Source organism: Cyrtonyx montezumae, unplaced genomic scaffold (assembly GCF_038088225.1).
Source record: "Cyrtonyx montezumae isolate F1298 unplaced genomic scaffold, pur_monq_1.0 scaffold_4, whole genome shotgun sequence".
Taxonomy (NCBI): domain Eukaryota; kingdom Metazoa; phylum Chordata; class Aves; order Galliformes; family Odontophoridae; genus Cyrtonyx; species Cyrtonyx montezumae.
The window spans coordinates 27,682,664-27,698,737 of NW_027072045.1; the positions used below are offsets into that span (position 1 = coordinate 27,682,664).

At 36.7% G+C, this 16,074-nt stretch overlaps 1 protein-coding gene across 7 annotated transcripts in view; it reads left to right on the forward strand.

The window, feature by feature from the left end:
- The window catches only part of ADK (adenosine kinase), a 260,222-nt gene that overhangs the window by 108,176 nt on the left and 135,972 nt on the right, over window positions 1-16,074 (forward strand). For all 7 annotated transcript variants that reach the window (XM_065746525.1, XM_065746522.1, XM_065746524.1 and 4 more), the window contains 2 exons: window positions 9,515-9,687; window positions 13,389-13,497. In XM_065746525.1, coding sequence (XP_065602597.1) covers window positions 9,515-9,687; window positions 13,389-13,497 — 282 coding nt within the window. The remainder of the gene's footprint in view (window positions 1-9,514; window positions 9,688-13,388; window positions 13,498-16,074) is intronic.

Consider the following 16,074-nt stretch of genomic DNA (forward strand, 5'->3'; position numbering starts at 1 on the left):
TTTGAAATAAATATTTCCTGCTGTATTAATGACAAGATTAAGTTCGTTGAGTCTGTCATGCAATTTGCAAAGCCAATAGTAGAAGACAACTCCCCTGTGAATCAAAACCAACTTTCTAGTAAATGTAGAATTTCCTTACCTTTCACTTGTGCTAGGTGAGGTCTGCGAGCTGGTGCTGATGCTGAGCTGATTGTGGCAGCTGTCAAGTCTCTTAGCTGCAGCTGAAGTCAGGGAAAACAAATTGAAGAGCAATTTGCAGACCTTTTTCTGGAGTACACAGGAGCTGCCGACTAAATTATCTGTGCTGTGAAAATTACTGGAAGTTAGCACACGGTTTGAGCTATGTGCCAAGATATTCAGGTATTGCCAATCGCTGCTTTTGGCTGCATGTAATTATTTGTGACTTGTGTTGTCCATTTTGCTCCAAACAAAAATAGTTCTGTTACAGCAGGATGCACCTGCTGCCTCTGGGCCGTGCCCTTGTGGCTGCAGGGTAATGGCAGTCAGGGCACTCTGCATCCAGCATAGATGGGAAGCATTTGTGTGGGGCTGTGGAGGAGTACAGAGATGGTGCAGGTAGGAGAGGCCAGTCCTGAAATTCCTCATGGGTATACTAAGCCTAGCATAACTTTCCTCAGGTTTGTCTTTCTTATTCAGAGGACTCCTAGTTCAGTGAGGGAAAACCTTGAAGAGGAGAAATAATAGATTCTTATTGTATTTTTAACTTGTTCTATAAGCCATGCTGTACAGTTAACACAGGATTTGGGCTGAATTTGCACCCTCTGATTGTGTGGGTGTTATTTTTTTCATTTGTTGGTTTCTATTTATTGCTAATACCATAACTCAAACTTGTTTGGAGCTCTTGAAACATTTCCTCTTTCGCTTTCCTATCAAGGAAGCAGTCAGATTCTGGCTGATTTGAGAATTTCTCTACTGGTGCTGTTAGCTCTAAGTGGCAGCCAATTAGTTGTCTTCCTGACTTGATTGTCTGCCGCCGTGGCATGGTATGACAGGTTCTTATTTAGCTTTCTGTTTATCATCTGTAAACAGCCTCCTGTTACCTGTGAGCCTTATCTCTCATATCTGAGAGACACATCAGATTCTAATGGACAATTCAGATTCATTTATTGTTTTAATCTCAGTTGTATATCCCATTTCTTCAAAATAATGAGGCATTACTGAAGCTATGCCAAAAATCTTTTTTCAGCTAAGTGCAGGCATGCTTAATGACATCTCAGGGATGTCTCTGTTAACGCGTTTTGCAGGTTTATTAATTTTTTACCCAGGGTTTATCCACTTTCTCTCTTCTCCGCCCATCCCACTGTTAGGCCTTATGTTTGGATGTCTGTGTCCTGTTGTGACTATTAGCTAAACTTGTAAGGTTCACATAGTATTGGAATTGGTCTTTGTGGGAGTGGAACGTGTAAACCAACTGTTAAGTGAGTTAAAAATGAGAGTTATTTAATAGTAAGCAAAAATTCTTTGAAGTGTAATTTCTGTAGACACAATTAGCCTTTCCCATCAATTTGGACAAAAAAGATTGGGATTCAGAAATGGAAGGGAGAGGTACATTTCACACTACCTGCTACTTGTTGCTGTGGCAACATAGATACATCATTTTAAAAGGAAGTATTTTCAGCATTTGGTATAGATAACATCTTGTCTTCCTTGCTATTTCGCATAAAGATATAGGATTATGATTCATCAAGTTCTTAAAATTGCCACACATTCATGTGAAATGTAATGTATGTTATATGCTGTGTTTGTAAAATGTAGTAGTAAATTAGTAAAAAGGGTGATCTCTAATTGCTGAGGAATGCCTCATAAATGAAGGGTTTTCTGTGATGACAAAAATTACAGTGTGTTACAAGCACTTTAGTAAATAGTTGAACGTATTGGGAATTTTTGACGACAGACAGATGAAGACCTGCCACTTGAAAAACTCCCTTACCTTAAATGCTTTCTAACTTCAGTAGTCAAAAGCTGTTAAGCTTTAAGTGCTTTGTCATATTTGTGGGCTTTTATGGCAGAAGAGCAGAGCAGACAGCAGTGATGATGGAAAACGATGGTAGGTAGACTTAAAATACTATGAAGCATAGAGACAATTGTGTGTAATGCCTGGAATTGAAACCTTTCTGAATGAAATGATCAGCCACATGTGCCACCCTTATGGACCCTGGAAAAAGAAGAGAAGAAATGTACCCTATTGCTAACTGTGCATGAAATTGCAGTGTTAGGAGATATTGACCAGATGTTTCAATCTCAACAAATAGCTTGTTATGTGACTGAGTGAAAATCTCTCTGCTGCTTTGATCACATACACCTTAAAGGAAGAAGTAATTTAATAGAGGCTGTCAGAGTTCATCATTGTCAATAAACTTTGACTTGACCTTTGCCATCTGTTTTTGATACTGTTGCCGATAGAAGCTGATAGGCAGCTGTTTACAGTTTGTGTTTTATGAACTCTGTGCTGCCAGACAATGGAAGTTGTCTCTTCATTTGTGGATTTTTTAGCTGTGATTTGGTGTGTGGGTGTATTCACTGAGACTGCTCATCATCTTGCAAGGAAGTGAGAGTGACATGTGCATGCCTTTCAGAAAGGAAGACTTGATTTAAGCTTATACATATGCAAAATTATATGTGAAGTACCCTAAAATGTCATTTTGCAATAATGGCATTCACAGGTTAGTACTTAAATAAACATACAGTTTATACTATAAAGTTTTAAGGCATTTCTGAAATGCTTCTCAGTCCTCCCTGCGTCTCCATGAGGTGTTAATTCAGTACAGGCAATGCTGGCTGAGGCACAGTGAGCAGCAGTGTGCAGTTGTGCAGTGAGTCAGTCTTAATGTACCCAAGAATGACCATGCATTTTGTTACTTACGATTGTACGTTTTGTTAACACACCACAGCTTTTGGCCATGCAGAATAAGAGCATTTTTTATGCTTACCTTGTCACTTGGTCATTGTCAATGATGAATTTAGAATCTTTGAGTTCTTTTTCCAATAAAAGTACTTACTTCAAGGCCTTACCTGGTACACAGCTTTGTAACGTTAGCAAATGTCTTAATAAGGAGTTGTATGTACTGAAACAGCTGTGGAAGAGACCCCCTAAACCTGGGGTTCTTACCGTTGTGATAGCCTTCATTTAAATGTGTAAAGTGATGAATGGGCACAACCAGCCCTGTTTTGTAGGTATATTATCTTTTACATGATTTTGAGAAGGGATCACATTCATATTGGGATCAAACAAGGAGGTGAGTGATGCTCCAGGTTCTGGGATTATCAGTGGGAAGGAGCTCGAGGCCAGCCGCAGTCTCTGTTATGTGCTTTGCAAAATCCTGCAGGAACCTTTCTGCCTTTGATCTCAAATAATGTGTATCAAACTTCAGAGGAGAGGCTGCAGCACTTCAAGTGTTGGAGGCAGAATTGTAGCATTAGAAACACAGGATAAGAGGGTGAGGGAGTAGGGAGTATGAGTTAGCAGTCTAGCCTGGCCGATATTTAAGAGGTGGAATAAAAGAGCTATCTTTGGTTAGTCACGCTGAATTTTTGAAGTATGGCATCGATTTCTGTAATGTGGTTATATTTTCTTGTATGGCGAGAAGCTTAGAAACGGCTAAAAATAAAGCAGTGGATAAGCAGATGAAGGGCAAGAGGAGAATAGGAAGTGGAATACAGCGGAACAGCAGAGGTGAAGATCGTTATTGGTACAATAGATTGTTAAGTGGCAGTTTGTTAGCTTTGTGTTTTTAAATGTAGAAGTGAATCCTCCTGGATGATTAACCTTTTGATAGGCATGTTAATTTGAAAAGCTACAGCAAAATGCAGCTTGAGGCACAGCACTAAGACTAACAGATATTCCTGTGCAGGGATTTGGATAGTAAATGTTGAACCAAATCCTGATAAGATATAGGTATAGGTCTCAGTGCAAGGATTTAGCTAGTCTTTCCTTTACAAAATATTATCGCTTTTATCTCATTTGACTGGAAGTTGCTTGAGGGTGTTGTCATGCATTTTAACAATATCATTTCCTCATGCAAGGTTTGGCAGCTTCAGCTAATCGTAGAGAAATTACTGTACAGGACATGAGACTGCTTTTATAAAGATAAGCTTATTTTTTCCTTTTTTTTTTTTTTTCCTTATGTAGCCATTATGTGATAATAGCCATTGCAGTCTTTAAATGTTTATCATTAAAGAAAAGAAAAAAAGATTGCAAAAGTGTTGAAGTGAGAAAATATATTTTTTTCTCTTGGATTAAATTCCATTTATCTTGACCCATGTATATCTCTTACTGTTGCCCTTAACAATTATCTCCTTTTTCCCCCTGGGGAGCAGCGAGTGAGCGTCTGGGTGAGGGTATAGCTAGTGGCCACGGTTAGAGCACCACAGCAGGGATTTGAAATGGTTACTGTTACACACCCTGTATCAAGTATCACTTCCCAGTTGTGCATGAGATCTGTCACATCACTGACAAGAAATGTGAGCTCACTCACTTGGAACAGTGACCTTGATGTCTTTTTTAGGATTGTTTTGCATATTGGCATATTTTCCCATTTTCAGGATCTATGTAGTGATTTTGGTTTTGATCTCAGTTTTTCTTGCTTGGTGTGGTCTTCTAAACTGAGATGTCATTTATTTTCTTTTAATATTAAAATATTTCTAAAAGCTTTTTAATGAACTATGCACATAGTTGATGTTGGAAAAATGTTATAGGACTACAACAAACTGGTGAAAGGCGTATGGACTTAGACTAAAATTTAGGAAAACAGATACTCCAGATAGTACTGTATGAAAACAAGCTACTTCTGTTTATTAGAAATAATGCTTCTTAAGATGTTGCTAGCATTGCTTAGTTTAGATTTTAGCTGGCATGTTAAGTCATAGGTATTATGCAATTTAAACTAAGATAAGATTTGACAGATCATGTGGAGAAGAGTCCAGCTTCAAATAACACACTTCAGATGTCTGTATTTCAATAGCGTTAATGAGTTTTGAAGATCCTTTGCTGTGAAGGGCATAATGCTTCCTGTTGTGTTGTCAGTTCCTAGGTATTTAGGCTTCAAATCTAAAGCTGTAAGTTCCTGTGTGCAGAAGGTATGTCAGTCTAAACAGAGCTTCATATGCTTTGCTGCTGATAGTTTAAGATAACTGACAGATGTGGAAATGCACTAGTGACTGCAGCTTTAAAAAGGAGCTCAGGAGTTGAGAGGGAGGGCAACATGGGAGTGATAGCAAATGGCTTTGTCAGCTTTCTCGTTGCTATTATTGATGTTGTCCAGTTGTCAATGGCACCTACAGCAAAGCATGAAGGCAGAATAATATTAAATCATTTTTGAAGGATCTTTGTTTTAGTCAGAGGGTTATAAAGCTGTCTTAAGCTTCTTCAGTGTGATGTTTCTGTTTAAGACTTAGGTTGTATATTGAGACCTAGCAGCAGCAAACTTGCCTTCTGCTGGGAAGTCTCTCTGTGACTGGAATTGGTGAGAGAAATTTGATGGAGTATGCTTTTGCCTTTTAAGTAGAGGTCCTCCTTTATAGTGAACTTTCAAGCAATGGTAGAGGAAGCTTTGAGTTCAGATCATGTTGTAATGCAGGGTGCTGAACTATGTGTCAGAAGGTGTTCTCAAGCCAAATAGGTTACTTGGGAAATAAGAATCAAAGAATTCATTTTTTTTCCTTTTTCTTCTAATTTCTTCTTTTTATTATCATTTTTTTAATTCTTTACAGACGTAGATGTTTTCCAAGTACCGTGAAAATGCTTTTCTTGATTCTGTGGTTATAAGATATCATTCAGGTAACTCTGGTGAGCTGATGCTGAATGTTGTTCTCCGAGGGCAGCACTGAATAGCTGATCAAGTCAAGTTACTCCTAGTGCATGTAGAAGTGCTTCTGTGACTCAGGAAGAGTTGTTTCCAAAGCTATTTTCTAATCAAGCAAAGTGGGAAGTAGATGTACCACATGTTCAAGCTTGAGGATGTAAGAGATGGGACATAGTGAACTCGAAGCTGCTTGACAAAGTCATGGTTCGATCTTCATAAATTTTACTTGTTATCAAGATTTCTGAGTGTCTCCATATCTTGCAAGAAGAAATGTTGCTGTTCTGTGCAACTGCCACTCACTCCCTGGAACACAAAGGTTCTTGGACTTTTCTGGTAGCTTCAGCATGCCAAGGAGTTTACTTGTTAATTCTGCTCATTAAAAAACTCTTGAAGAGACAGAAACTCCTGTGTCACAAAAACAAGGAGAGAAGCATTCTGTTGTTGTCCAGTGAGTCTTTGAATAGCCTGTGCTGGCCTCTTTCAGATATGTTGGCTTCTTCAGTTTTTGATCATAAGGAATAAGTTGCTGGTAGGCATGGGTAATTTGAGGCAGTGAGATCAGCTTAGTATTTGCTTTTTCCAGAGTGCATTCAGCAAAAATATAAGGAAAATGCAGTCTGTTTTAACTCAAGAGCATCTGAAAGGTGTTTTATTTCCCCCACTCCTTCGTCTGTCACAGCTGCTCATCTGAAATGACAGGGTCAGAGCTTGCCCTTGTGTATATACCTGATGTCCGAGCTGCAATGACAGAAGAAAACTTTAGAATGCAGAAAGACACTGGATTTCATAAACCACTGTAGATTTTGAGCTTTCTTGTGACCTAAGGCTGTCTTGCTCTTTCATGATGAGCTCCTACGTTTGACACTTCTGTCTTTGGGCCTGAAATGGCCTCAAATTCCCACGAGTAATGGTGAAGAATCTTGGTGTGGCCAGGTGCCAACCTTTCCTGACCAGACTGTCAATATAGTAAGTTAATAGCTGCCTTGCTGCCTAGCCAAACCCTAGATAATTATCTCATTATGCTAGTGCCTGCTGAGCTGGGTCATTTTCCATTTCTGTATTGAGTCTTTTCATTCAATTAAATATTCTGTCCACATAAATCTCTAAATTGAATTTGCAGATTATATAACCATATACCTGGCAATGTGTTCAGTTTGTTACTGGCCTTCGTTTGATGTTGGATGTAATACTGAGTGATTGTTTCATGGTGGTAATTGTCTTCTGATGACTAAGTCCCTGTTCCCATTTACAGTGTTTAGTGAAAATGTTATGAACAATAAGAATAATTATACTGATGTGTAAAGGAGTCCACAGAAGTGTGTTTTTTCCATACCAGTATATTTAAACTTAGACACCAGTCCCATGTCAAATGCAAAAGAAAATACTCCAGTCTACCTTGAAGATGTTATTTTATCTCGTGTGGTTTTTTTTTTTACACATAAAGTGTTCTCTGTGGCTCATCCCACTAGACACAAGTAGCAGGATACCACAGAGATATTCCTGTAGTTCAGTTTTGATGAGCTGGTAGCATCGTGCTCATGTTTTGCATTTCCTAATATGTAGAACTTTAATGGAGGTAAAGGAAGAACAGTTGTAACTGGAGATCTGTGAAGAGAAAGTCTTTCCAGAAATGCTGCTGAAATCCTATGTGTTTCTTAACTTAGCTCAAATGTCCAAATGAGAAGAATATCAATACAGTGGTATTATACCCCCACCAAATAATCCCTGTGTTTCAAATTAACATGGCTATGAACAGAACCACTGCTTATGGAAGAACTGGTCTGCATGGTGTGCAGAGGTACATCTCAAGAAACCCCAGATCACAGCTCTGATTCCCGAGAGTAACTTCACTTGAGTTTAAATTAAGAATTGTGACAATTACATATATTGCATGTATCACATCTGAATTCAAATTGAGCTGCTGCCAGTAGCCAAAACTGTGATATTTTAACAGGATTTTTTTTTAAAGATGTGAAATATTACTTGCTACTGCTCCAAATGTTGTCAGACTTCATATATAAAATACAGAAAAGTTATGTCATTTGGTAAGATGTTACAAGCTTAAGGTGTAGTTTGAAATCTTTTTTGGAATAAATACTGGGGTTTGTGGAAAGCTGATGCCTTCATAAATGCTGTTTATAGTGACCTCTGTTAAATCATGCTGTTAGTGAGCTTTTTGACATGGGACACAAGGCTTCAACTCCTTATCAGTATGGGAATTCCATTTTTCTTTTTGATAAATCACAGAATCTTTTCTTTTGCTAACTAATCTGTTCTACTGAACCATACATCCAAATATAAAAATATTGTGCATACTAAGACATTTTATATGAACAGTCTGCAAATTTGTAAAATACATTTTAAATAAGAGGATATTGTAGCTAATTCCCTCATTAGGGGTTTGCTTAGTATATATTAATCACGAGTGGTACAGATAGATGAGCTGAGCATTTCTAGTGTGCAGTTTGTGAATGAGAGATTGAATGAAGCCACCATTTGACAACAGAATAATTTTATCTCGATATATATTAAAGCATTGCAGGATGGAGGCCCTGCAAGGTTTGTCCATTTGCCTTATTAATTAAGACTTTTGCATGACTAAAGAATTTATTTTTTCCTTGGAAGTAATAAAGATGTGACTAAGCATGTATTTGTAACTCAGTTGCTTGACCTTTCTACAACCCACAGCTACCACTAATGCTGATTTGTAATAGAGACATTAAAGTTTATTTAAATCTTGATTAGAAAACAATTACAAGTAGGGCTTTAGCGTACCAGTAAATGGATGTAGCCTTTAATTCATACTGCAGATTGAGTGGATAAGCTTTCTGACTATAATTAGAGTGGATTATAATGGCTTCAGTTGGTTGACTCATCACCAGCAGGATAGGGCCTGTGATTGTTTCTTCACATTTATCTTTTAGTTCACACTTGATTTTTTTCTTTGCTGCTAAATGTTATCTTTTAATTTAGTAGCGAACTTCAGAGTTGAAAGATATTTTCTGTTAATAAAAGAAAAACTTGATAAAGTAATAAAGCACCTTAGTAACACTATACATGCTATGCTCTTTACAATTCAAGTGACAGTATTGCCCTCATTAAAATAGGGGATAGGTAATTCTGTGTGTGGCTCAGTAACGTGAGTGGGAAACGCTTCCTTTAGTCTGTATAATTAAATGGTAGACTCATGGTTACTTTTGGTACTATTTACTTTTTGTATGCATATTGTGAATGTTGCAAAATGTTTCTTTTTAGGTTTCTAAATATTGTTTTCCTTATGTCCTATCACAATATTTTATTTTTCTTCTCAAGTTTCTTTTAGAAAAACCTTTATTATTTCGTTCATTATAAACAGGGGGCGTATCTTTGGAATAAAATAACTTTTTACTATGTTTTTACAAGGTATTTCAAATCTATTTTATGATGAACTTCATCCATTTAAGTAAGCTTTCTATTAGCTATTAAACACTTGGCAGAATCAGTAAGGGTCAGTTCTTCATTTGTTGCTGTTTTTTTCTCCCTCAATGTATTTCATGTTTTCACTTCTGGCACAGAAGTGTTCTGTAAGATAGGTATGTGTCACAGTGGTCTGTTAGGCATTACATAAGGTGAGTAGAGAAGAAAAAAGTTGCAAATAATATATCATGCTTGTTAACTATCTGTTGTGTTGTTTTTTTTCTGTCCATCTGCAGTGGATGATTCAGAACCCATACAAAGCTGCAACTTTCTTTGGGTGCATTGGCAAAGATAAGTTTGGAGAAATATTGAAGAAGAAGGCTGAGGAAGCTCACGTGGATGCCCATTACTATGAGCAGAGTGAAGAACCAACAGGAACCTGTGCTGCCTGCATCACTAGTGATAATAGGTCAGGATCCATTAATATTTTCCTAAGATACAAATGTACAGAACATAACTTGTTAGGAGTATTTGGATTTGAACGATAAACTGGATGTGGTGCTCAGGGACATGATTTAGTGGTGGGTTGTTAGAGTTAGTATAGTATGGTTAGGCTGTGATTGGACTAGATGATCTTGAAGGTCTTTCACAACCTGAGCGATTCTGTGATTCTGTAAAATATTAGCACTGATTTGAGACAACATAGGGCTGCCTGGCACACGGTTTGGTGTTGGATGGTGCCAGTATGCCATTAAAGAATATACCTCTGCTGTTATAGTGCAGAGAAGTGTGAAATAATATAAAACCACCTCTTTTCCCTTAATTTTTAATGCTTCTGCTGCTGACTCATATCCCAAGTGCTGTTCACCCGTATATCCAGGTCCTTCACTGCAAAGGTGTGTTGTAACGTTAGTGCTCAGCCTACACTGTTACATGGAGTTATTCTATTTCAATTTCTTAACTGCATTTGCTCTTGAGGTTGTTTTTTTTTTTTTGCCAGTGCCCATTTATCCAGGCCTTTGGAGAGCAACTGAGTGGCAGACAGCCCTGTTCTCCAGCTTATTAATCTGTCCTTCACAATTTAATGTCATACCTAATGTCTAACTCTCTGGAAAGTATGTTTATATTCAATGGAAAAAGGAAGTTTCATCTGGATTTTTGGCATTAATTATATCTGCAGACTTTTCCCATCATCTTTCATACTCAGTTCTTCAAAGAGAAGACAAGCAGTAAAAGATGCTTATACTCTGTGATTCTGTTTATTCACATAGTGTCTGAGCATGCTATCATTACAACAGTCACCGCTTTCTAGATGACTTGTTGGGGAAAATGAAGTAAAGATTGTCAATAGGTATACATCATGAACTCAGGAAAAATATGTACGTATTTTGCCATGCATCTCAATGGAATTTCAAAGTTTAGGTAAAATTATTCATAAATATGTCTGCTAGCAATTCTTTAACTTAGCAGTATTTTTTGGTTTGCTAACATAGAACACTTTTCTTTCAATCTCAAATCTTTTCACAAATACCAGAAACTTTATCTCTGGTACTTCTTTATCTCAGTCACTGTTTCAGAACACACTTGAGAGTGTACAGGGAAAGTGAGAGACTTATTTCCCCTTTAGGGAATAGGAAAAAAGAGAAGGCTGATAGTTGCCACTGGAGGCTTTATTGTGCGGCCTCCTTTCTGTTAATGAGTTTATTCTGGGCCTTTTTTTTTTTTTTTTTGCCTGTGATCATACTGGGTTTTCACCATTTTTCTTGATTTCTAAGAATCTCTTTAACTGGTTGCAGTTGACAGCTCTATTTATTGGTTAATCTGTTATCCTCATGGAGGTGTGCTAACTTCCTTTGTTAGGTAATTCAGCTTTCTTGTCTCTCTGAGATCTCTGAACTACTAAATAGCACTCATGGATTTTCCAGTAAGTGGCTGTGTGTATTTGTGTTTCAGATGACCTGATATGAATAATTTCTGCTAAGCCTGTTAAGCTTTTTGCAGAAGAGTTCTGAACTAATTCATGGTTATAACTCTGAATTCTCTAGTGAGGCAATACTCACATGCTTTGGTGGTTTTTTTTCAGAGCTTTTCAAGAAAATCGTAACACATGATTAAACTCTAAAATAATACCTATGTTCTGTCATAATCTGCAGCTTTAGTTAGTACGTTCTGCTCATAAGTAGCACATGCATGGAGTCTCCACTAAGCTGTTAGACTTGAAGCGCTCCAGCTGTCTCCAATTACCATATTTAATTGAAAAACATCTACCTTCTTTCTGTTCCTCATGTTGAGCCTAGTGCTGTCAAACTTAGTTTTAATTTGAAAAAGCTTGGAGCTTCTTCAGTGAAGCAACCTTTTATTATGCCTCATGTGCAGGGAGTCTTTGCTGTTAGATGTAGCTGCTGAGAGCTAGGCTTTACAGCTTCAGGAGCCTATGGTAAGTGAAAGCAAACACAGGGGCTTTGATAACGTTTGTAGAATATACTTTTCATTTAGCAACACACGTAGACAGAATTTTTCCAGCTAGGGCCTTAATGGATATTTAAGACTTTATTAACCTGCAAGGTTTAATTTGCTTTATAAATTTAATTTTCTAAATATTACCAGAATTGTACATGTCTTCCTGGAACTTGCTTGATACTCTCCTGCAAATTCTGTAGATTTCTTGTCGTTGAAATGGTAACACTCATCAAGAATAAAACTTCTTACCACATTATTTGAACTGCTGCAGAGGCTTAGCTCTATTTTCCAAATTCACATTAGTCCTCTTTGGCTTAAGACTTCAGAATTAAAAAGGGAAGGCTCAAGAATGTTATTAACAACACAGAGCTTTGCTGGATATTTTAATATATTCAGAAAGTTAGTCTAGTTCCTTGTTTTACTTTTTACATACCTTATTTGTTCAGTTCACAAAGATTGCCAGTGATGCATGCTTTTTATTGAATAGGAATGAAAAGAAATGGTGTTAGTGGGTAGATGCTGCTTTGTTTTGATGTGGAATATGTTTTCAAGAATTCCTCATTTACTTAGCTTGTAACCCCTGTACATGGTGCTCAGTCTGGAGGTAGAAGCAAACTATGGAAGCAGCACCCTGTAGCAGTCCACACTGCCCTCTTGTCTCTTCCTTACAGTAATGTTCGTGTGGTAAAGGATGATGCATACAGCATCATGTGTACATGTGCCGGGGAAGTGAACATTTGTCAAGAAGTGTATGTTGCATCTGTAACTCCATGGTATTAAAATTAACACATCTCTGTGTTACGATATTTAAAGGTGCATCCCATCACTATTGAGTCTAGAAACTTTCTCACCATAAAATATAATGGGATCATTTTGTCATGGCCATCAGAGATGAAAGCTAGTAGTAAATAACTGTCTTGTTATGGCCCACATTTAGGAATACACCTTTAACATGTAAGTATATGAGAAGGCTGAACTGAATGTCACAGAGGAGGATTTATAATAGAGTGTATCTTATATAGAATGAAGTACATATGAGCTTTTTCTAGCAGGACACAGCTAAACCTAAGGTGTTTATTTGTTTGTTGGCTTTGGGTTGGTTTTTTGTTGTTGTTTTTTGTTTGGTTGATTTTTACAACTGAGCATCTACAGCCCTGACTCCTTTTCAAGTAGTAATCTACTCGTTTGCTAGAAGAAAAAACTTGAAGGAAAAATTTTCAGTCAGCTTTTAAAATAATATAACTGTTCACTGGAAAATGATAATGGCAAGCCATATACATATCTAAAACATTGTTAATTGTCATGACAGAAAAATGTTTTTAAAATTAAAGGTAGCAACTCCAGTCTGTATTAGGAGGCACTAGGAAAAGTTTAACAGAAACCTGCAGATGTTAAACTGTACAGAGGGACTACATCATGACGTGGAACGTGGTTAGTTGTAAACAAATGCAAGTGTGTGTGTGTATATATATAATATAAGTATTATATATAACACTGTTATGTAAACTATGTACATGGATTTAAAATATAGTATTTAATAAAATGATATTTTATATATCATTTAAAGGAGCTATTATGAAATGGCCGCGAATATCCATTTTATTGTGTTGCTGTTCTCTTTTTTGTTCCTGTGAGAACCTTTGATCATCTTTGAGAAGTTTGCAGTATTAATTAAGGAGGACCTAATGCCTGGTTTTTAATCTCTTTTAGGTCACTTGTAGCTAACCTTGCTGCTGCTAATTGCTACAAGAAGGAAAAGCATCTTGATTTGGAGAAGAACTGGAAGTTGGTGGAAAAGGCCAAAGTTTATTACATAGCAGTAAGTTCAGCTTCTTCCATATTATGAAAGTTTGAGTTACGGCATTGTGAGATGTAAGCAATGGCCATGCCTATTGCATGGATTTATGATGATTTCTTTTAATCATGAAAGAAAATGTCTGCTACAATTTCATCATAGAACAATTTCTTTAAATTTACATATTTAAGAGTCACTTAGTTGTGTGCTTTCTTAAATTGGTGGCAAAAATTGTAACAACTAAATATTTTCAGAGCTTTTGTAGTCGTGCGTCAAATTTACATTTCACATTTTCTTGTAAGTTGTTGTGAAAGATGCACAAATGATGTAGAAAAACACTATTAGCATAATTATTCACTGCAAACAGTTTGAGCTTATTTGTGTGAACAATCTTAATTGCTATTTATTCCATAGTAATTACTATGGCACCTTTATAACTCAGTATTTCAGAAACAGTGATTGTGATAAACCTCTTGAATTTGAATGGTGGTGTAAACTGATTTCAATGATGAAATCTTATTTCTGAAATATTCTTGAGTATAGGACATAAGTAAATTCAAAATAATTATTTATTTGCCGTTCTAGAATGAATCAAGTCAGCTTACTGCATTTTTTAAATTACATCTTGCATAAACAGAGCAGTGGATTTGTTTTCATTTTGCTCTCAAGTTGATACGATTGACCAAAATTAGCAAATGTAAAACATCTATGACAGATTAAAACCTCATAATGTGCATGTAATATATGGATTCTGTATGACAGCTGCTTCCATTCCACTACCTGAGCTATGTGGGAACAGCTGGTAAGAAGTGTAAAAAATTGATTATCCAAGAGGAGCAAGTTCATTGAAAATGCAGTTATTTCTTTTAGCTAGTGTTAATGTCTCCTACAGCCTGTTAGTGTGCACTGCTGTAGGCTCTACATGGTTGTTATTGATTCTTGTGTATAGCCAATGCTGCCCCTTTATAAACTGTCAAAAAACACTTATAACCTTCTCAGTATACAGGGAAAATACATCCTGCTGCTGTTGCCATGTGTGCTGCAGTTAAAAAAAAAAAATGCATAAATAATTTGTCTACTCATTTTTAATTTCTGTTTCTGAGGTGTCCTATGTCTATTTTTGGTAACTGTACCTCACCCTGTTCCAAGTGCCATGCTTAAGAATTAATGCTATCAGGTAAAATATACTGGAAATCTAAAAGTATAGTTAAATGTAAAACAACAGCAATGTTGAATGCTACCTGAAGAAATGTTAGTGTGCTGCCCAAAGCTTTTATTTACTTTTTATTTATTATTCTCTTTATACTTAATTACTACACAAATTCCCAATATATGAGTTAGAAAAATTAAACTCAGTGGAGATGCTTTAGGAGAAGCGGGAAAAATTGCACAAAGTGGAAATAGGTTGTTTCTTTTTTTCCCCTTAAGGTATAGCCTTGGTCTTATTTTAGTTCCAAAGCCAGTCTTCTGTATTCAGTCAATTTGGTCCCTTTAATTTTGACTCAATAATGCTTTATGCTGACTTTTGTATGTATTACAAGTGCTTTGTGTTTTGTTTTTTTTTTGTGTGTGTGTGTGATATCCTTCCTGCCTACCAAGGGATATAGAATTATTGTATTAGATGGGAAATAAAATCCAGAATGTGAAGGTATTAGTGGATAAATAATACCTAAGTGCTAATATATTAAGCATTTGCTGAATGGGCTTCATATTAAGAAAACATCTGCTTGCAAGAGGATATCTAAAGAACCTGTTTCACACCAGTAGCAATTGCAGTCAAGTCTGGGTTCATTTAAGAGATTTCTAGGACAGTGCTATCACTTCAGATTACTGATTGCAAATGTGCCTTAAATAAAGGAGGCAACATGTAGAGTTGTACATACTTTATTTTCTTTAACTTCTTTACTCACAGGTTTGTAGTGGTCGATGGGATTAAACAAATCCACATCGTGAACAATTAGCACTCCTGCTGCTCTTTCAGTCATTAATTTGCTTACTGTTGTGTCTGTCTTCACTTGAGTCCTGTTACCTCTTTTGGCTCTGCACTGTGCTTACATTGCTTTTTATTTCTGTCTTTCTATCCAAACGTCATCTATTTCCTGGATTGCATTACCGTATGTGTTAGTAACAGATAATTTTTCTGGAAATCCTTGTTCTGAGATTATCAAATAATCTATTTTCTTGGCAGAGTAGGCCGGTTGCTGCTTCAGGACAGGTCTGTGATATCCTGTGGTCATCTGTATGTGCTTGCTAGGATAGATAATATGCTTTTCAATGCAGCATTCAGCAGAATGGCCCTCAGATGAAACTTAGCTCTGAAATGTAATCAATTCACAGAGGGAGTAGGTACAAAGGAAAAGATAGTGAACCCATGACAGAACCCCTGAAGACAACTTCTGTTACCATGAATGAACACAATACCTTTATTTTTGCCATCTGGTAATCGGATCTGGCAGACAAATTGGAGAAAGACAGCAAAGAATAGAACCCTGTAAATCACAGATAGAAGCAAAATGCAGAAAGGCATGAGAACAGTAAACTTTCAGTGTTTTTTAATCCCTTAAAAAAAAAGTGTTGTATTCTTTAAGGTAGATAATATGT